The following is a 22,699-nucleotide window of genomic DNA, read 5'->3' as shown; positions in this document are numbered from 1 at the left end:
CTGAGCTCTCCTGACAGGCCGTCTTAGTACATACTTGCATTACTGATGAAATAACAATCCAGGAGCATCTTTTCTTAGAACTCTCTGTTGTGTCGTTCCTCTGTTACTCTGCCTGGATATTTAGGGATAAATTGACAACTGGGCGTTGGATTTCCTCTTGTCCGAGGAGAGTGTTGCTACAGTCCGCCACTTTCAGCAGAGATTGGACATATCAGACTGTGTAGGGACCCCATCTGGTGACACCCAGTTGTCAGTTTATTCAAAGTTGTATTTGGAAAAACAAAGGAACGGCACAAGGAAGAGTTCGAAGATCAGATAATACGGAGTAGTTGTTTTGTTTGGACTACAAGTATTTACTAAACACGGCAGGAGATGTGACAAGTCCTCACTGCTCAAGAAGAGTCCAAGTGCAATAGCTGGGGACACATAAAGCACTTGATACGCCAGTAGATGGACAGATCGGTACTTTCCACTTCCTATAACTCTGTATACGAGACGGATTCAAGTTCAGGTGACTGTGATATTCCAGTGATAAACTATATCCTTGGTCATCACAGCTTAGGAGGAAGAATCACTGAACCTTTGATCATTCACAGATAAAACCTAATTCCAGGGTTTATCACATTGACATTTCATTTAAAGGGATTTTCTGTGACTTTTACTATGGATGGCCTATTTTCAGAATAGGTCACCAGTAGTTGATTGCGGGGGTCGATCGCTCGGGATCTCTGCCAACTGATCCACTGTTAGATCGGACAGCGCTGCAAGCAGATAGTACTGTTAACATTGCAGTGGTGCAGCTCCCTCTGCATTCCGTGAGTGCCGTGTCTGCAGTCCCAAAAGGAACAGCGCTATCTGCTGCCGGCGCTGACAGCAGGCCTGGGGATCAGCTGATTAGCAGGGATCCCAAGTGGTGGACTTGAGATTAGGTTATCATTAGTAAAAGCCATCTCCTTTTAAGTTATGAGGGACAAAGGAATTTAAACTGAACCGACTGTTCTGGTAAAATACAAGCTCCTCATAATGCTCAGTTTAAGGCCTCCTGTCCACGGGGACAGATCCGCAGCGGGTGTCCCGCACACGTGATCCGCACCCTATAGGGCACATCCGCTGGGCCGAAGAAAGAAGATCCGGCTGCGACAGAGGGAAGATCTGCAGCGTCTGGACAGGTAAGTAATGCTTATTTTTAGGCCTCATGTCCGGGGAAAAGGAGGGACCCGCTGCGGGATTCTGCATGAAGAATCCGCGGCGGGCCTGATTTTCCCCGTGGACATGAGGCCTAAGTGTTATACTAGCTAGTAGCTAAAGTACAAACTCACATAATAATATGAATATAACCATATAAAACTGATCTGCATAAGACTAAGGGCTCATGCACTTACTACCTCACTTCACATGGGAGTATTTGGAGGTGCCATGGATTATGCCGTGCTCCATCAGACTGCATATATCCAAAATATCTCCATATGTACCGCACCCGATGGAGACTGTACAGCAGCACACAGAAACTGGGGAGCTGTGCGGCACGCATACACTTCGCTATAGGCTCCCTGCCATGTCCATGAACACTAACGTTCTAATCACATATCGCAGCAGGGCTACTGATCATGATAAAGATATGACACCTATGCCAAACATATCTCATAAGCCCCCGACAGGTATCCCCGGACTGCCGCTCAACAATCGCTCCTGTGCTTACACAGGAGCGATAGTCTTTCAAGTGAATGGAGCAGGAGCGGGCCAGATCGTGTTGGCATGTCTGCCTTCATTCACGGGAATTGCGCAATCATTGAGTGCCTCCTATTTACACGGGTCAATAGTCACTTGGTTTTGAGTTTTGCCAAAAACCAAGTAATCCCGACAAATGAGTGAGTGCGTGTATACTGGATGATTATTGCCCGAATTCACTATTTCTAGCAAGAATTCAGGCGATAATTGCCCCGTGTAAAGTACCCTTAAACTACCTTCATCATTGATAAACATTCTTTGTAAAGTTAGCAGAAGAAGTTGTCGTTTTGCTGCAGAACCCGTCCTGCGGCTCCATCTCAGGCAGATGTGTAAATGATGAGAGTTGTGGTGATTAGATAAATGTTCTTGTCACCAGAGGCCTTAAAAGTGGTTCCCCCCTTGGGCTATAAGAGGCTCTCGGAGGCCCCTTGTATGTAGGGGCCTCTTCTTCCGCTTGTGTCGAGCTTGTTGACCACTAGACGCCTCTACGACGTAGAGAAGAGATTTTACCCCGTTACCAGAGTCTGAGAGGGGGCGCATTATTGGGATGTTAGAAGCTGGATGTTCATATCCATGAATTGTCCCCCACCGGGCCGTTCTGATCAGATGTGTGAGGGCACACAAGGTGACCAGGCTCAGGACAGCCCCACAGACCACCAATAGAGAGGACCGTCTGCTCAGACTGTTAGGGGTTGTTGGGACCAGTGAATGTGTGAGGGTACACAAGGTGACCGGGCTCAGTACGCCCCCTACAGACCACCAGTAGAGAGGTGCGTCTGACCAGACTGTTAGGGGGTGTTGGGACCAGTGGATGTGTGAGAGCACACAAGGTGACCGGGCTCAGGACGCCCCCTACAGACCACCAATAGAGAGGTGCGTCTGACCAGACTGTTAGGGGGTGTTGGGACCAGTGGATGTGTGAGAGCACACAAGGTGACCGGGCTCAGGACGCCCCCTACAGACCACCAATAGAGAGGACCGCCCAGACTGTTAGGGGTTGTTGGGACCAGTGGATGTGTAAGGGCACACAAGGTGACTGGGCTCAGTACGCCCCCTACAGACCACCAGTAGAGAGGTGCGTCTGACCAGACTGTTAGGGGATGTTGGGACCAGTGGTTGTGTGAGGGCACACAAGGTGACCGGGCTCAGGACGCCCCCTACAGACCACCAGTAGAGAGGAGCGTCTGATCGTTTGAGCAGCTCCAACTGTTTTATTGTTTGCTAACCAGAAACAGGTGGCACTATCGGTACAGTGTCTGTCAGAACCATTTACAGGCACTTGGCTAAAGGATATTTGATCTCATGGTGGCCATTATGTTTACTGCTTCTGACACCCATCCAGCGTCGCCTCCGTTCGCAGTGATGTCGTGAATGATGAAACTAGACACTGCGGAATGGAACCGGGTTGTCTTCAGTGATGAATCCAGGTTTAGTTTGTGCGCTGACGACGGCCGTGTTCGTGTCTGGAGACCTCGGGGTGAGCTCCTCAGTCCTGCCTTTGCTGTGGAGCGGCGCACTGCCCCCTGCTGGTGTGATGGTTTGGGGATCTGGTCTTGTATTTCAGTCAGTCACCCCTAGTAGTGCTACAAGGGACAATGACAGCTCAGCGATATGTTCAGGACGTCCTGCAGCCACATGTGTTCCTCTCATGGCGGCTTCCAGCAGGATAATGCTCAGCCGCACACACAAGGGGGTCCCAGGAGCCCCCACAACATTGTCACACTTCTGTGGCTGCCCGGTCACCAGATTTATCACCAACAGAACATGTATGGGACCAACTGGGACACCAACTTCCACAGCCTTCAAGTTTGGATGACCTAGAGCCTCAGATGCAGCAAATGTGGAGCGATATGCAGTGGAATACCATATGGAACCTGTATGCCTCCATGCTCACCTGTATTACATCTTGCATCCAAGATATAGGCAGCCCAACAGGGTACTAGATTCTCCATGCCCCCCATATCACATCTTGTATCCAAACTAGAGGCGGCCCAAGAGGGTACTAGAGTCTTAATGCCCACCCATATCGCATCCTATATCCAAGCAAGAGGTAGTCCAACAGGGTACTAGAGCCTCCATGCTTGCTCGTATCACATCTTGTATCCAAGCTAGAGGTGGTACAACAGGGTACTAGAGCCTCCATGCCTGTCCATATCACATCTTGTATCCAAGCTAGAGGTGGTACAGCAGGGTACTAGAGCCTTCATGCCCGCCCGTATCACATCTTGTATCCAAGCCAGAGGTGGCCCAAGAGGGTACTAGAGTCTTAATGCCCACCCATATCACATCCTGTATCCAAGCAAGAGGTAGTCCAACAGGGTACTAGAACCTCCATGCTTGCTTGTATCACATCTTGTATCCAAGCTAGAGGCAGTACAACAGGGTACTAGAGCCTCCATGCTCCTTGTATTACATCTTGTATCCAAGCTAGAGCTGGTACAACAGGGTACTAGAGCCTCCATACTCCTTGTATTACATCTTTTATCCAAGCTAGAGGTGGTACAACAGGGCACTAGAGCCTCCATGCCCACCAGTATCACATCTTGTATCCAAGCTAGAGGCAGTACAACAGGGAACTAGAGCCTCCATGCCCCCCATATCACATCTTGTATCCAAGCTAGAGGCAGTACAACAGGGTACTAGAGCCTCCATGCCCACCTGTAACACATCTTGTATCCAAGCTAGAGGTGGTACAACAGGGTACTAGAGCCTCCATGCCTGCCCATATCACATCTTGTATCCAAGCTAGAGGCAGTACAACAGGGTGCTAGAGCCGCCATGCCCACCTGTAACACATCTTGTATCCAAGCTAGAGGTGGTACAACAGGGTACTAGAGCCTCCATGCCCACCTGTAACACATCTTGTATCCAAGCTAGAGGTGGTACAACAGGGTACTAGAGCCTCCATGCCTGCCCATATCACATCTTGTATCCAAGCTAGAGGCAGTACAACAGGGTACTAGAGCCTCCATGCCCGCCCGTATCACATCTTGTATCCAAGCTAGAGGCGGTACAACAGGGTACTAGAGCCTCCATGCCCGCCCGTATCACATCTTGTATCCAAGCTAGAGACAGTACAACAGGGTACTAGAGCCTCCATGCCTACCTGTATCACATCTTGTATCCAAGCTAGAGGCAGTACAACAAGGTACTAGAGCCTCCATGCCCGCCTGTATAACATCTTGTATCCAAGCTAGAGGCAGTACAACAGGGTACTAGAGCCTCCCTACAAGGGGTCAATTCTCCACAATAAATGGTCCTTTTCCTCTGATATTGTTATCACTTATCAAAGTTACAATCACAGAGAAAGTTTCATTCCCACAACTTCTAGGGGGGGAGGGGGGGTTGATAATGAGTGTATTATGTGGCCATACTTTTAAAGTGCAGAAATAGAAGCTTCATTGACAGAGGTTCTTTGCTTTTTCAATGTCCTTTGACCTACTAGCGATATACATACAAGGGTGACGGCAGACGTCTTGGGAGACCCGGCACAGCCAGCAGGTTGGAAGCTCACATAATTTTTAGAGAATTGTAGTTGTCCTAAATATGCAGATACTAGAGATCGCGAGGATCTAGCTCAAAATACAGAAGATCCTCCTCCTTTCTATAGAGGGCCTATGGATTGTATACGTTGCTGAGGTGCATGCAGCCTGTTGAGTTATGTCCCAGGAGTTGGAGAACGGACACCCAAGAGCTGCGCTGCCCAGAAATGCTTTCCAGCCATTACCATCCGTGTATTAGCTGCACTTTATTGGCAAGTCACAGGGTCCAGGTCAACAAATAATTAACACTTGGTCAATGGGTTAACATAGTGTGGTATGTCTTCAAGCAGGAACTGTGACAGTCTAGCAGGGTGTTGCCTGGTCACAGCACAGGATAAGATGCCAGCCAGCGGAGGAACAAGGCAGCTCATGAGACCTGAGTGCTCACAGCCTATTTATACCAGCCAATCCCTCCAGGCTGACAGAGAGCTTCATTCACCAGCAGCAGCAGCGCTCAGGAGGTTTGTAAACACAGCGCTGCGAGCCTCCAGGATCTGGGCAGCCCTGCTGAAGGTTAAGTGATACTAAACACTTCCACACCTGGATTACACCGACTGGCACAGGCGTCTTTAAAAACAAGGCAGAAATGCCTCAAGGAGACGACTTTGAATTGGATGAAAGGTATTGTACTTTTACTTTAGATTGCACATTTGTGTGTACTGGCCATAAATGTGTTCTGACCTTCGGTGCCATCATCTATCTATACATAAAGCAGCAGTCCAACAGGTTGTTCTGGATTTACCCATGCATGTGCCAATGCAACATTTCAGCTCACTTTATGGGGGGTTTCTGTACAGAATGAGCTGAAACATTACATTGTTGCAAGCGCTGGTGAATAAAGATACTTTTTGGACTGCATTGGCAGTGCTCAGATCGCTCTGGACTAGCTACTATTGTTCTATCACCACCGGCACACCGGCATTTGTTGTTTGGACTGTTTTTCCTTTGCATCTATCTACCATCTCCTTTTTACCAACTCTCTATGCCATCGTATGAGGTGCAGTAGATTTTTTCCTCTAAACACTACTTGCTTTCTAATATGGTATGTGATGCAGAATCACACTATTCTATATGCAATCTTGAGAAAACAAATCTCCATGTGCCTCAATGTACAATTAAAGGCATACAGAGATACAATATGGCCTCGTAGACTTCTATGGACACCTATATTACGAATCTGTACAACACAAAGCCATAATAGGAGTAACTTCCTGCTGATTTTTAACTTATCCATTATCAAATAAAAGTGCATGCTCTATGTACCGCGGTAGTTAAGAGATGTTTTCTGCAGTCATGCGACAGAAGGGTTGTAATCAAGCAGGACATACTGCCTTATTATATATGTAGTATACGGTGAGGAATGTGTAACTGACTTTATAGGTCAAGCGGGTTATTATCATGCTGTGTTTGTATAGTCTAGGACTATATTCCTGCTGGTCACTGAAGCGCAGGGTGATCCTGATATTATTAATGTAATGTAGGAATAACATTACTTTGGCACTGGTGCAAATGGTTTCAGCCGGGGTGTTGCACATGTTAAAGGGAGTCTGTCAGGTTGAAAACTTTGTCCAATCTGCAGGCATCATGTTATAGAGCCGGAGGAGCTGAGCAGATCGATATATAGTTTTATGGGGACAGATTCAGTAGAACTTGTGTTTTATTCATTTATATCTCTGCTCATCCTGGGTGAACAGTCCAATGGGCGGAGCTATCAGTTTCAGCTGCACAGTACTGAGCAGTGGAGCTGTGAATGTAGCAATGGGGCAAGACTACCAGCAGTATCTTTATGTGTATGTGCCTATCTCTACTGCTTCCTGCCTGCTCTCCCCTCTCTATAGACTTCTGTGGACAGTTGTAACCTGATCTCTCAGTGAAGCGCCAAATCCATCTCTTCACTCTGTACAGATTTTATCAGTGAATTTTGTGTAAGCAATCAGATAAGGATGCGGAAGGGGGGTTGGGGGGGGGGTGAAAGAAAGCCGATTAGTGGAGAAATAGCCATTTTTCTATACGAACATGTTTCTAGGAGTTTCTCTTTATTGATTTAGCTGTCTGTAGTCGGCTTTCCGCTGTTACTTGCTTCCAGAGCACACGGATAAACTTGGCAGTAACTTTGCTGTTTACACTTCTTTATCTCTGGCTGCACTTGTATCACATTCTACTTGCAGGAGGATGATTACATGCGCTGCCTATTCACGGACCAAGTGAGCCTTAACTCACTGCTGCTGCTCCCTCGCCCTGTGACTCTCTAAGTGGCCGTTGACCAGGCCTTGGGGCAGTCAGTCTTCATACAGTGTTGAACCTGTTGGGTTTTTAGCCATGCTCCAGCGCAATACGCAGTAAACAAGCTTTCTTGCAACAATCTCTTAGTCTTACCACACTCTGTGGCGCTCTCTTTTTCTGAATGAGCCCTTTGAGGGCATTCATTTGTAGGACCAGTCTCTTTCACATCCAGCGTCCCTACATGGAGGTCTCATGAGTTATACTCCACGCACCTACGGACGGAGGGGATTCTGGTGGCCGCGCATCTTCGGACGGAGGGGATTCTGGCGGCCGCGCACCTTCGGATGGAGGGGATTCTGGCGGCCGCGCATCTTCGGATGGAGGGGATTCTGGCGGCCGCGCACCTTCGGACGGAGGGGATTCTGGCGGCCGCGCACCTTCGGATGGAGGGGATTCTGGTGGCTGCGCACCTTCGGACAGAGGGGATTCTGGCGGCCACGCACCTTCGGATGGAGGGGATTCTGGTGGCCACGCACCTTCGGATGGAGGGGATTCTGGCGGCTGCGCACCTTCGGACAGAGGGGATTCTGGCATCTGCGCACCAAACATAAATTCTGATCTGGATCCACGCAAACTCCAACAGAACATGGAGTCTAGCCACAGTACCAACAAACAGACTGCACCCACCTGACACAACATAGAGCCAGACTCACACACCAACCTGGATTCAGACAGAGAGCAGCACAGCACACATCCACATACCAGGGCTGATTGGCCAACTTGTGGACACACCTCCCTGTCAGCCAATCAGTTCATACCATAGATGATACAGCAGAGTGGAGAGGAGGGCCCCAGTGAGGTAATTCCAACAGACAATATCACGGGGACCTTTTGCAGCGACAGATATGAAGCAAACAGCAGAGCTGAAGGCAAGACCACATGGTCCAGGCTGATGTAATAATGCCACTCTGGTCCCACTACCTGTTACGGATGGCAGACTGTAACAGTAATACTATTACAAGTTATGGTCACCGATTACTACAGCAGGGCTGGTGATCCACGGATATTCTGATCTGTCAGGTCTGGAGTCAGGATGGGATTATTTAACATATACAGCAATACTTTACAGTAGAAGGTATGTAGTAAGGGGGCGAGTGCGGGGCACGTGTGGTTCACCCCTCCGAGCTGCACTAATCACTAATGGCAGGCTTCACCTATTGTTTGATCGCTATCACGTTTCTAAGCAGTCAGCTGCGCTATTTGTTCCCTTTGAAAAACGGAAATAAACAGAAATATTCACGATTTTAATGAAAATCCAATTAAATAAATGGGCAACAAAACAGAAACATTTAATTGCGATTTTATTTCCGTTTCTCTTCGCCTTCAGAGAAATGAGATTGCTTGAAGGGGTTTTATCAGGAGTATACAAACCTTTCCAGCAGCTGGCCCCAATAATAAAATAGATCATGTTCACCTCTTCGCGGACCCCCGAAGCGGAGCTGAGGGCCACATTGTCCCCGCAGCAGTTTCCGGGTAGAAGCACGTGACCACTGCGACCAATCAGAGGCTGCAGTGTCATGTCACCAAGCCCCTGGCATCATGGCGCCCAGGATATGAGCACAAGCGATGACGCTGCGGCCTCTGATATCTGCGAAGCGGCAGAGCGGGCAATTTAAACAAAGGGGGAAAAAAACAGGAAGGCGGCGCATGACAGCGTGCGTGAGATATGTTGTCCTGCGCGGTCCGACACGCCGCAGTACGCAGTGGTAGGTCGTGTGAGCCCGGCCTCATAGAAGGGTTTTTACCCCCTTATGATAGTATTTTATAATTTTTAAGGCTGGGTTCACACGGGGCAGAATTGCCGCGCAAAATTCCGTCCGGAATTTCGTCGCGGCAAATCCGCATGCGGCCGCTAATCCCGGGATTAGCCAGCCATGTGGACGAGATTTCTCAGAAATCTCATCCACACAGGACGGCAAATTAGTCGTGGAAAAGCTGGCGTTCCGGTGCAGATTCGCTGGCCGCAGCATGTCCATTCTTTTTTTTTTTCCACTGCGGCCGCCCTCTTCTCTATGAGAGCGCCGGCCACAATGGAAAAGCATGCGACCAAGCCGAATTAAAACACGCGGCTAGGTTCTGCGGGTTTTGAAGTAGCGCTTTTTCGGCGGAAATCTTGCGGTTTCTCACTGCAGCCAAACCGCGAGATTTCCACCAGGAATACGCCGTGTGGGAACCCAGCCTGAATGTTCTGGTCTGTGGTTGGTTATAACATTTGGTACTGTTTTTGGTATTTTTGAATTTTGTCGCCCTTGGTGTGACCTGCGCTCTGGGAACGCCTCGGGTGCGGTAGGTTACTGGTTCACCAGGACGGACAGGGAGCTGTCATAGGAGGGTTCATGTGATTCTGGAGCACCGGGTACACTACTGATTATGTGAAGGCAGGGGGAGAACAAACAAGAAGGCAACTCCCATTGTAGTCCTACTTCCCCACAGATTGCCCCTTCACCCATGATGGCCAAACGGTCCCTTGTGTAGCCGTGAAGCCCCCATGCCAGTCCCAGTTCCTCCATAGCAGCCACAGCGCCCCCATAATATACATAATGCCCAGAAGGCCCCTTGTCCAAGCTCCCATAATGTCCCCGTGATGTACGAGGCTCCTCCGGACAGTGATGAGACCACAGAAGCCGTAACAGAGACCCTCCTGGCGCTCTCCTTCACCGTCTTCCGCTCTCTGGAGAGATGCGTTTTGTGTCCCATACGTGGCTGTTAGTTTTGCGTTATGTGAGAAGTTGTGGGATTATGTCTGATGACTAATAGTTTATGCCGGTAATCTACCCAGACCGTATCCTTGGGGAATCAAGTGATTTATATAATCTTCAGTGGAAAAGTCCACACGGACTAAACAAACACGATTCAGTCATCTTATAGTGGCCAACAACAAGCTAACCCCGGTATCGGGGGAGAAGTGCACCATGAGCTCTTCCTGAGTTTAAGGCCGGCTTCACACGGGGGCATGTCAAATGTGCACGGAATGGACCCATTGATGTCAGCGGGCTCATACACATTTCCAGACTTTGCACAAGCATTTAGCTCTATTTTCCTGTGTATTTGTGCACTTAAGGTCCCCATTGAAGTCAATGCGAGGGCAGTGGGATACACAATATACTGCGCAATGCCATGCAGAGAAGAACACATCTGAAACTCATTAGGCTAATTAGCCATTTAAATCAGGGCGTGTTCGTCCACCAAGCGAAAACAAATATCCTGCAAGCACAACAAGTACAGTAATATACCCCGATATATTGCAGATCATATCCTACCTCCGGGCCCTTATAGTGAGATCATATCCTACCTCCGGGCCCTTATAGTGAGATCATATCCGACCTCCGGGCCCTTATAGTGAGATCATATCCTACCTCCGGGCCCTTATAGTGAGATCATATCCTACCTCCGGGCCCTTATAGTGAGATCATATCCTACCTCGGGGCCCTTATAGTGAGATCATATCCTACCTCCGGGCCCTTATAGTGAGATCATATCCTACCTCCCGGCCCTTATAGTGAGATCATATCCTACCTCCCGGCCCTTATAGTGAGATCATATCCTACCTCCGGGCCCTTATAGTGAGATCATATCCTACCTCCCGGCCCTTATAGTGAGATCATATCCTACCTCGGGGCCCTTATAGTGGGATCATAGCCTACCTCGGGGCCCTTATAGTGAGATCATATCCTACCTCCCGGCCCTTATAGTGAGATCATATCCTACCTCGGGCCCTTATAGTGAGATCATATCCTACCTTGGGGCACTTATAGTAAGATCATATCCTACCTCGGGGCCCTTATAGTGAGATCATATCCTACCTCGGGGCCCTTTACACGGCCAGTACATCGCCCCGATTACTGCATCCAGCCGGAGTCTGAACAATTATCGCTCAGTGTTAATGCATGTCCGGGCTGCGTGACGAACAAGAATACCTCCGCTTAACGGAAATCCATCAGCTTCTGTCTGGCCGTGTAAACAGCAGTCGTTTCCCGCGCTGAAAGCTGCGCTGTGATTGGCTGTTACGGACAACAAGGACGTCTTATGGTTGACAGGTTTGCTTAATGGAAATGTTTGAGTTTCTGTTCCCATTGAGCTTTGTGTATCTGAGAGCCATTAGCGGCAGCTATGGGGCGTCACATCGGAAGATCATCTGTAATCCCCCGCTTCCGTTTTCCGCGTTGCAGTTCTTTTGCTTACTGCAGCAGGTTTCCTATATATTTTGCTGTGCTCGTTTTACCTTTTTCTTCACCATCTTCCCCCGACTTGCCGTAGAGACGCCGTATGCTGCCACCAGCATGATTAGAGTGATATTCTCGTTTTGGCAGGTAAGGGTTTCTCTTTGTATAATAAAAACTATACTTTCCGTTCCTTACACTTTTCTAGATCTTTCATAGTTTATTTACAGGCAGGGTAAAACAATCACCTGCATCCGTCATGTGGTCATATGATGGAGCCATAGGTGCGCGGCTCTCATGTGTTTACTGCAAATAATCACATGACCAGGACTGACAGATTCTCATTCCCCAGGAGTAAACAATGAAGACTGGTATTACATGGCCGCAAGCAATAGCATCCTGAAAACACAGGAAAGGGATGCAGAAAATATACTGGAAAATAGCATTTTTTATGCCACCTCTGTTTTTTGAGCCTTCCTTGTACTGGTCATGTGATCATTACCTGCAGGACGCACAGTGTTGTCAGTGCTGGTCATGTGATCATTAACTGCAGGACACAAAGTGTTGTCAGAGTGCTGGTCATGTGATCATTAACTGCAAGACACAGAGTGTTATCACAGTGCTGGTCATGTGATCATAAACTGCAGGACGCAAAGTGCTGTCAGTGCTGGTCATGTGAGCATCATGAACTGCAGTACACAGAGTGTTGTCAGAGTACTGGTCATGTGAGCATTAACTGCAGTACACAGAGTGTTGTCAGAGTACTGGTCATGTGAGCATTAACTGCAGGACACAGAGTGTTGTCAGATTGCTGGTCATGTGATCATGAACTGCAGTACACAGAGTGTTGTCAGAGTACTGGTAATGTGAGCATTAACTGCAGGACACAGAGTGTTGTCAGATTGCTGGTCATGTGATCATGAACTGCAGGACGCAGAGTGTTGTCAGTGCTGGTCATGTGATCATGAACTGCAGTACACAGAGTGTTGTCAGAGTACTGGTCATGTGAGCATTAACTGCAGGACACAGAGTGTTGTCAGAGTGCTGGTCATGTGAGCATTAACTGCAGGACACAGGACACAGTGCTGGTCATTTAAACTGTAGGCTGGAAGATAATGCAGAATACACAACTTGGAGAGAACGAACTACAGAATTGGATTCTTAACAGCAGCGGTCAGTGATACTGGAATGGAGTACCCTAATATAAAGAAACTTGGAGAGCGTCTTTTAAGCCAGATGGAAGAGTCTGCAGAATCAGACTACACAAAATGTGTCTACAGCCTGTAATCATTGAGACACACAGTTTCATATAGGAGCTGCATGCATAAAGTAGTAGGGTATTATTGCCAACCAATCAGGAACAGGGGGCGTCATTGCCCTGTCAATCTTGTCTCCACCCCTACTTCCTGGTGGTGACAAGATACAATACCAAGTAGTAGGGTATTTTTAAAGAGGTTTTATCATGAGTTTTTAAAACTTTTCAGCAGCTAGGTTGTTATGAAATCAAAAAAATAGATCATACCTCTCCTTGGATCCCTGAAGTGGATCTGAGCGGTTCAAAATGCCCCGGCATCTGATTCCAGGTAGACAGCTGGGCAGAAGTAGGTGTGCGGCCAATCAAAAGCCACAGCATCACCACTGGTACTCATGGCATCAGCAGTCATATCCTGGGCACCAAGATCCCAGTAGTTTGGGGATGTGACGCTGTGGCCTTGTTTTTTTTTTTATTATCTTCGTTACTTTATAACCTTTTATAAAAGTTATATTTAGAACTTTTTGATGAAGCCTATTTATAAAGTTGCTTCATCTTCATTTGCATATATGTACATATCCTTTACTTGTCATCCGTTGACTGATAGATATCTTCAGACACTGGCACAAATGGAAAAAAGTAGAGTTGTCTAGAGCTACAAGTCAGGTGATTGCCTTCTGTTAAGCTCTGACAATTGATCCCTCGGGTGTGATTCCCTGCTATGACCAACAGCATTACCGGATTTCTCCCACTTCAGTGTTCTCCCCTCGGAGTTGTTTTTAGCATTCATGTGTCTCCCTGGGCGCTTAACTGGAAGAGTTACTTAATGGTATTTACTATTTACTCACATGATTAGATGGTTCCAGGAGTTTGCAGATTTGGAAATGTGCAATGTGAGCCTGTGACCTTTAGGGGTGGGTCTGGAGGCCGGTCACTAGGTTGGGCCGCACCGTGGGGTTGCCTCACCACTTACTACACAACACTATAAGGTCATTAGTCATCTGTACAAACTGGGAAGTCATAAGATGAAATGACAGTGATGAAGAGAGACAGCTGTGTCTGGCAGCTGACGGGTGACTGCAGAAGCACTGTGCGTGCCTCCAAGTCCATGTCCAAACTGGTCCTGCTCCAGGAGCTTGGCAGAACGCCACCCTTAGAAGGAGACAAAAAATGCTGCAGTCATGGCAGTCCAACTGGCCATACTAGCATACTAGCATGAATTAACTTCACAACTCAACTTCTTTTTCGTTAAGCAAGTAGTAATTTGTGAGACAGAATTTGCACAGCAAAACTTTAGGAATTGTAATTAAATAGCAAAGTTAACGATGTAAAACGTGACGCCGACCGGGCCTCGCGTCGCTTCATCTTTAGATGTGATTTTATACCATGTTGCTCACCGGGCCTCGCGTCGCTTCATCTTTAGATGTGATTTTAAACCGTGTTGCTCACCGGGCCTCGCACCGCTTCATCTTTAGATGTGATTTTAAACCGTGTTGCTCACCGGGCCACGCACCGCTTCATCTTTAGATGTGATTTTAAACCGTGTTGCTCACCGGGCCACGCGCCGCTTCATCTTTAGATGTGATTTTATACCATGTTGCTCACCGGGCCACGCGCCGCTTCATCTTTAGATGTGATTTTAAACCATGTTGCTCACCGGGCCACGCGCCGCTTCATCTTTAGATGTGATTTTATACCATGTTGCTCACCGGGCCTCGCGCCGCTTCACCTTTAGATGTGATTTTAAACCATGTTGCTCACCGGGCCACGCGCCGCTTCATCTTTAGATGTGATTTCATACCATGTTGCTCACCGGGCCACGCGCCGCTTCATCTTTAGATGTGATTTTAAACCATGTTGCTCACCGGGCCTCGTGCGGCTTCATCTTTAGATGTGATTTTATACCATGTTGCTCACTGAGCCTCGCGCCGCTTCATCTTTAGATGTGATTTTAAACCATGTTGCTCACCGGGCCTCGCGCGGCTTCATCTTTAGATGTGATTTTATACCATGTTGCTCACCGGGCCTCGCTCCGCTTCATCTTTAGATGTGATTTTAAACCATGTTGCTCACTGAGCCTCGCGCCGCTTCATCTTTAGATGTAATTTTATACCATGTTGCTCACCGGGCAAACCATGTTTTCTTTCTCCTCCTTTTCTCTCAATCGTTCCCCGCTGGCCTGGCACAGGGACAGAACATTCCCAATTAAAGGCCTACTTACACTGGCCAAGTACTGTCTAGATTTGCGTATTTTTGCATGACCTTAAAGATAATTGGACAGTGTTAATTAAGGAGATCAATGATAAACAATAAAATGAGTAACTATTCATCTTCATCAATCATGATGCTGTGAAAATGAATGTTTTTGGTTCACAATCAGTAAATGTAAATAATATCAGCATGCAGTAACTAAATACCACCATACCATGATTAGGTAGCACCAGCATACTGCCATATGTTAACTAAATTATACCACTGTATTCCTGCTGAATCTAAATCAGTATATGAAGAAGAATGTTAACCCCATACGTTTGTTTAACCCTTTTGCGCCAATGTCAGTGGGACCGCAGCATGTAAAAGGTTGATAGAGGGTGGGGGCTCCCTCTTTCACCCATCGGACTCCTGTGATGTGATTGCGGGGTCTCGATGGGTTGCTATGGCACCCGGAAGCTTAAATATAGCCTCTGAGTTTGCCAGTTATGGTGGCCCATGAGGCTCGGCTTCTGGATGAGCTTTATAGGCTTTTTAATACACTGCTATACCAGTAGTGTATTAGAAGAATGACAAAATATGATAATATTCAAGTTCCCTAGTGGAACAAAAATAAAAAGTCTAAAAAGTAATGTTACGGATAGCAAAAATGGACCCACTGTGCTAACCAACCAGCCTGGCTTTTGGACCAGACCTGGTGTGGCTGGCAGCTGACCTCAGTGGACAGAGTTACCACTGCAAGGCAATCCTAGATGGGGAAACTTGCCCTTAGCTAATCAAGAAGATAAGACCCCTGCCTAAAAGCAGGGTAGGCGTCCTGATAAGAACGGCCCCATTGTCTTCACCTCGGGGCTAACTATCTCTGACAGGACATAGGGACGATATACTGAACACCGGTCTCACAGAACAGGACTTATGCTGCCTGTCTACGGCCGTTGCGGTATCCTGGACGGTTTTCACGGTGCTAAGCTCCCACCCCTTGTCCGCAGCCAGCAATGGGAGGGGGCGGGATGGGGTGGAGCTAACCTCCACCCCCTCCTATTGCAAACAGCCGGAGGGGAGGAGAGAGGAGGTGAGCTGGCGAGGGGGAGGGAAGAGGGAAGAGGGAAGACAGCTCAGATGGTAGTGTATATTGACTGACCGTGAAAACGGCAGCCGATGTACGCTTGTGTGAATAAGCCCTAAATTTGGTATTGCCGGAATCGTGCCGACCCGGAGAATAATGTTATCTCATTATTTATTTTGCACACTGAAAGCTGTGAAAATGGAATCTAAAAAACATTCATATAACTCTGTCGATAAAAAAATTAAAAGGTCGCGGCTCCTGCAATGCAACAGTGAAAAAAACCTGAACAATTAGTTGTTCGTTAAGGCGCAAACAGGCTTGGTCAGTAAGGGGTTAATACACGGGCAGCCTGCAGAGTAACATCAGGCTGCAGACTGGGATAATAAAGGCTGCTTTCATATCTGCGCTGGGGGGGGACCGTTCGTGGAGGAGGAAAGGGGAATCCTCTGGCCGAACAGATCCATCTTAGGACAGAACCAAACAGCCTCGAACAGACCTCATTGACTATAATGGGGTCCCTTCGGTTTCCGTCCACCGGCCCGGCATTTTACCAGAAGAAAAAGCGCTGCTTGCAGAACTGTTCCTTCCGATACTTTGTGCCGGATCTGTGACGGGACCTCCGATATGAAGGCAGCCCGATACAGTGCTGACCCAATAAACAGCCGGGTTCAATGACTCGTAGATGCCCAAATAGTGTTACCCTGCTGCCCCATTTTGCTTGTATTCCCAATTAATGTTAGTACTTCTATGCCATTTGTGCCGTCCGGTGCCCGCTGTACTGTGCTGCATGAATAGCTATAGTAACATCAAATGTTAGTGCCCCAAAAATGCTGCCATACACTCAGTGCCCCCTAAGATACTGGTGCATGCTTTGCTTCTGAACACAGTACCATACAGCGAGTGCCCCCCAAATACCCCACAGTAAATGGTGCCTTGCAGATAGTGCACCCTCTAACGAGCCTCACAGCAAGACTATCACACCAATGGCAATGCAGACTGCTACGCGTAATACCATGTTTCCCTGAAAATAAAACCCTGTCTTATATTAATTTTTGCCCCAAAAGAGGCACTAGGTCTTATTTTCGGGAGATGACTTATACTAGCAGGCTCATAGCCATCGCATTGACTGGCTGAGCAGCAGTTGCAGAACCAATCACAGCCATCGCTCCCTGGAGGCGGGATTTATGAATCCCATAACCAGGTAGGGTTGTTATACAAATGCAGAGGACTGCAGAAAGCGAGTGTCGGAGCTATGAAAAGGAGCAGGAGGGACCTGGGCCGAGCCTGTTAGGTAATGTATTCTGTATTTTTTTATGTAGTGTAACTATGGCTTATTTTTGGGGTAGAGCTTTTATTTCATGCCTCACCAAAAATCCAACTAGGGCTTATTTTCTGGGTAGGTCTTATTATCAGGAAAACTTGGTACATGTGGCAATACAGAGTATCGCATCGTAATAGTGAATCGCAGAGCAGGGAGCAAACAGCTTCCTTGCACCTGCCAGGATTTTGGAGACAGCGCTCCCATCATCCACCCTGCCAAGGTATCAGTGAAAATATACATATACAGTGACGGCGGATGAAAGTCTTATGAACTGGAGGCCAAAGTGGTCTCCATTCCACACATTAAAGCCTAGGGTTCCGTCTCAATACCGTTTTCGGCAAGTAAGATGGAAACCTGAGACCGAGAACGCAGCCCAAGACACAGGCTGATAGAACCTCCCATACTTTTGCCTCTGGCACCCCACAGTGACTGGGAATAAAGGATGAACTAAGATATCATGACGCTGTCTGTACAACAAACCGGACTATCCTTTCTACTCTGTGTTATTTATTCTCTTTGTTTTGGTAACATCCCGCCCATCTAGTAAATCCCGGCGGATCTCGGCGAGCCCCCCACCTGTGTCCTGACATTTCAGCTTATTAATACTCCGCTGCCATGTAGGATGGGCATCGGCCAAGCTCCCAAAGCTGCAGCAGATGTTCATATTTGTTAGGCGGTGTCACTTGAGAAGATGACATTCTGGTTTCAGTATAAATGTGTCCGTCACATAATATTACTAGACATTACCAGATTATCCTTAAAGGCACACGCGGGGCCTCATATACTCATTCATCTATCACTTTATCATTGGGGCACGTCGGCTGCTATCTGGAAGAGGAGCCGGGGTTACGGCGTCTGCCCCGGCCCCTGTGACTCTGCCGTCGGCGCATGCGCCTTGTTGTTCCGGACGTATCGCAGGTCTTTTATCCCCTTTTACATCTTATGGTTTGGACTAAATGTAATAACCAACGGTATACAAGTGGTCCTCTTCCTGGCAGAGGGTACCTGAGGAAATATCTTAATGGACTCCGTGTATAATGTGCCCTTCTTCACATCCCTGTTACATCTCCTGTGGTGTATGGACTAATTGGCTGACAGGGAGATGTTTTCCCTAGACGGCCAATCAGCCATGATGGAAGTGTATTTCTATTGGGCCCGCCTTTACATAGGCGCTGGTTATTGTCCTGACGGAGGTATTTGGTGAGGCAGCGGACTCCTGTCAGCTAAGTATATAATATATTCTCTGTGGGGCCTATTCACATCTACCAAATACTTTGTTATATACTTTGCTCTTACCTTCTGCATTTACCATCTTCCCCATCCTCCATCTAGGGATAGACTAGGCCCCCTAGATTTCTGACATCAGCCCCCCCCCCCCTATTGGGGCAATCTCTCTACATCTAGGCAGGACACCAACGTTGGTTAGCGTTCCCTTCCCCGTTGTCACGTTCGCCCTGAGCGTTAGACGCACCACGTCCAGGGCAGATGTAAGCAGACCTCGAAACAGAAGGAAGTACCATATACTTCAAAGCAAAAGAAGGGACAACCTCACCCAAACTACTAAGACAAGAACCGCCCTGTCTAAAAGTGCAGTTATCACTTTGATAAAGACGGCCCCATGTCTCGAGCCTCAGCCATTGACTCTAGCACCTAAAAGAAAGAGGGGGAGCACTGACAGGTCTCCGCAATGAGCCTATGTAATAGATAGGCTTACTGCGGAGAATCGCGAGAATCAGGCTGCGCTTTCCATAGTTCTCCTATGGAAACGTGTCACACGAGAGGACATTGGTTGCTAAAAACAGCAACTATCTCAAATTGTTGTCGCAAAGTTGGAATTTTCTAGATCTTTTTTGTGTGCATTAGCATTTAAACCTACATGGGGGTCAGTGAAGAAGCCGCTGCTCCGTCCTCTGTGTAGTGGCCGGCGCTCGTAATTGCAGGTCAGCTCTCATTGAAATCAGTGGGACCCCGGCCTGTAATTACAAGCGCAGATCCCATTGATTTCACAGGAAGTTCCGCAGTATTTATGGTGCGTGTGAAGTCAGTCTAAGGATAGGACTCCATGAAGACTTTAACCCATTGATTGTCTTTCTTTTCAATACTTTTTATCGGGTTTTATAATAAGCAGAGAATAAAAGAGAGTTGATTAATAAGATGAAAGCCTTCAAGTGGTACAATTAGGTTTGTAGTTTCTGGTTCATAGTTGATATCTAGTATCCAAGTGATGAACTACATTAACCGATTGATTTAGAGTGACATCTGCTCTCTACAAGATTAAACTCCACTTACGCCTAATGCGCACGACCGTGACGGGCTCCGCAAGCGGAATACCGCAGTGGAGTCCGTCACGGCGCCCCCCCCCCCCCCCCCCCAAGATCCCATACTTACCTCCGGATCCGCTGCACGAAGGCCTGCATGGCGCGCTGGCGCAGTACAGCGCACGACGCCCCGGCAGTGTCACATGACGCGCCGGCAGCGTCATATGGCATGGGCAGGATGAGTATGCACGCTAAGCTTCCATTGTAGTCAATGGAAGCCGTCCGCGCGTATGCCTGCGGCAAATAGGACATGCTGCAGGTAATTTCTTGCTGCAGAATTCCACGGTACAATTCCACAGCATGTACATTGAGCTATTAGGTTCAGTAGAACCTAATGGCTGTGGTGAAATACTGCGGTGTAAATCCGTCCGTAAGCATTAGCCCTTAATGTTCTGCTTGGACTGCAGCTGTAGCTCCATGATGCTCCAAAAACTCTTAAGTGCAACTCTAGTCTATAAGGCCTTACAAGACATAATATAAAAGTTACTGTTCAATTAATGTGCCTATATTACTCTGTAGTGTCCTGGAATAACATCCTGGTCCCCTCCATAATTGTCATACATGTTTTGTCTCCTGTGGATGCACTGTCTATTTTCTGTATGTGTGTTGCACAGCTGCAGCATCTGAAGGGTTAACTCCCATAAAATCATTACCTGTCAGCTCTGCTGCTCAATATATATATATCCTACTGTGTCATGTGGTACAAGTGAGGTGATAAAAGTGAGTGTCTGGGAGCAGGAAGAGGTCTTCCATCTTGCCTGCTTCTGAGGGCTAACACAGAGCCGCATGGCAGCACCTTTAGCTTCCATGTTGGTGAAGATGGAGGAAGTGGAACGACTACCTGTAGTACATGGAGAGTGGATGACATAGGAGTGAGTCCCTTCCAGAGAGAGAGAGAGCGTATTTCCCCAGTCCACTAAAACAGGTACCCGTTCACACCACAGACATAATTTTTTTTGTGTGGCTGTCCGCCATCAGGATCACCACACAGAGGTACGTGATTGTGACATCCATGCGGATGATGTGCGGGATACTAATTGCCTTCACTAATTGCCTGCCAGAGTGTATGTGGAGAGACCCCTACCTTTTACCTCATCCGGAGTATATATATAATGTCCAGGACCGGGAACATATAGGTAACGTGGACTGTAGGGCCTTATTGTTCTGGTGTTTCCTCCACTGAGCTTCTGCCTGTAGCTTTATGCAAGTAAATGATACCTGTAACTGCCTGTTATTTCAAGTTTATTCAAGTAAAGTTTTCCCGGGTCCCAACCGTTCCTGAGGACCCGAGGTACGATACACAAGTCTCTGCCGCATAAAATAATGGTGTGGGAATGGTGGCGTGATACAGGATCTTTACCTGTAGTTACAATAACTAATCTGCCCGTCCCCCTACCCCCTCTCCCTGCAGGTTGCAACTCTGTTACATTCTCTTACATATGGGCACATTGCGGTAACCACAATGCGGTCAAAGCCCCGACAACCTGCAGCAACCAGTGGGCAGAAGATCTTGCTGATAAGAGGGCAGCACTGGGCAAGAATTGTGGCCGTTGGCTTACATGGGTGGGTGGGGCTTTGGCATCGCGGTTACCACGCTGCGAACATAACCTACAGAATTCTTTTTTCTAAGTTGATACATTTTTCATAAATCTGTCCATTATGTTTCTTAGGTGGGAGGTGATCAGTGAAAATTCGGAATGCAAACCCCGACTCAGCCAGTGCATCGCAGAATCCTGGTCAAGCTACACCATATTTCTGCATGAATTGTCTCATTTTAAGCAGCAAAATCCAGGCAAGGTATGAACATTACACAATCTGGGCCTCCATATTCATCTGAACAGCAGCAGCAGTAATGGGCCATATATTTATGATCGGATGAGAAGTGGCATGGGAGGGTCCGCTTAAACATATATATTTTATTTACCATTTTCACCTAGAAGAAAACAAAATACTAAGTTTGTTTTTGGCTCACAGACCGTATTTCAACAAAGTGTACCGACTCCAAATCATGTATCTGGCATAAGACAAAAAGACCTTCTTCACCCACTACTTAAAGGGGTTTTCCGAGTTATTTCTCTTTTAGTATTTTGGGCTCCCCGTGCCTAAATTTGTATAAAAGATATATACTCACCGCAGTGCTGGACCGCCGTTTTGGCAGACCGCTGCGGCGGCATCTGACAGGTGATGTCACCCAGACAGCAGGCCTGATGATGTCCCATAAACCTGTCACATAGGCTTCTAATGTAGTAGGTGGGTGTTTACCGGACGTCACTGAGGACGTCCCTGCCGGCCTCCCATTGGATGCCGTGGCCACACTGACCCGTATCTATATATGCCGTGGCAACACTGACCCCTATCTATACATGCCGTAGCCACACTGACCGATATCTATACATGCCGTAGCCACACTGACCGATATCTATACATGCCGTAGCCACACTGACCGATATCTATACATGTCGTTGCCACACTGACCCGTATCTATACATGTCGTTGCCACACTGACCCGTATCTATACATGTCGTTACCGCACTGACCCGTATCTATATATGCCGTGGCCACACTGACCCATATCTATGCCTGCCACGGCCACACTGACCCGTATCTATACATGTCGTTGCCACACTGACCCTTATCTATACATGTCGTTGCCACACTGACCCTTATCTATACATGTCGTTGCCACACTGACCCTTATCTATACATGTCGTTGCCACACTGACCCTTATCTATACATGTCGTTGCCACACTGACCCTTATCTATACATGTCGTTGCCACACTGACCCTTATCTATACATGTCGTTGCCACACTGACCC

General features: G+C 47.7%; 1 protein-coding gene across 2 annotated transcripts in view; it reads left to right on the top strand.

Moving 5' to 3' along the window:
- Positions 1 to 22,699, top strand: part of RETREG1 (reticulophagy regulator 1) — a 112,967-nt gene that overhangs the window by 55,144 nt on the left and 35,124 nt on the right. Inside the window, exons 1-2 of one of the 2 annotated variants that reach the window (XM_066579201.1) lie at positions 5,621 to 5,891; positions 21,552 to 21,678. In XM_066579201.1, the coding sequence (XP_066435298.1) occupies positions 5,857 to 5,891; positions 21,552 to 21,678 (162 nt within the window). In that variant the 5' untranslated portion in view covers positions 5,621 to 5,856. Of the gene's footprint in view, positions 1 to 5,620; positions 5,892 to 21,551; positions 21,679 to 22,699 lie in introns of those variants that run through there. The other variant, XM_066579200.1, reaches the window with a different exon arrangement.

The sequence above is a fragment of the Eleutherodactylus coqui genome, chromosome 9 (assembly GCF_035609145.1).
Source record: "Eleutherodactylus coqui strain aEleCoq1 chromosome 9, aEleCoq1.hap1, whole genome shotgun sequence".
Taxonomy (NCBI): domain Eukaryota; kingdom Metazoa; phylum Chordata; class Amphibia; order Anura; family Eleutherodactylidae; genus Eleutherodactylus; species Eleutherodactylus coqui.
Note: the sequence above shows the minus strand (reverse complement) of the source record. Positions and strands in the feature narration are given on the sequence as shown.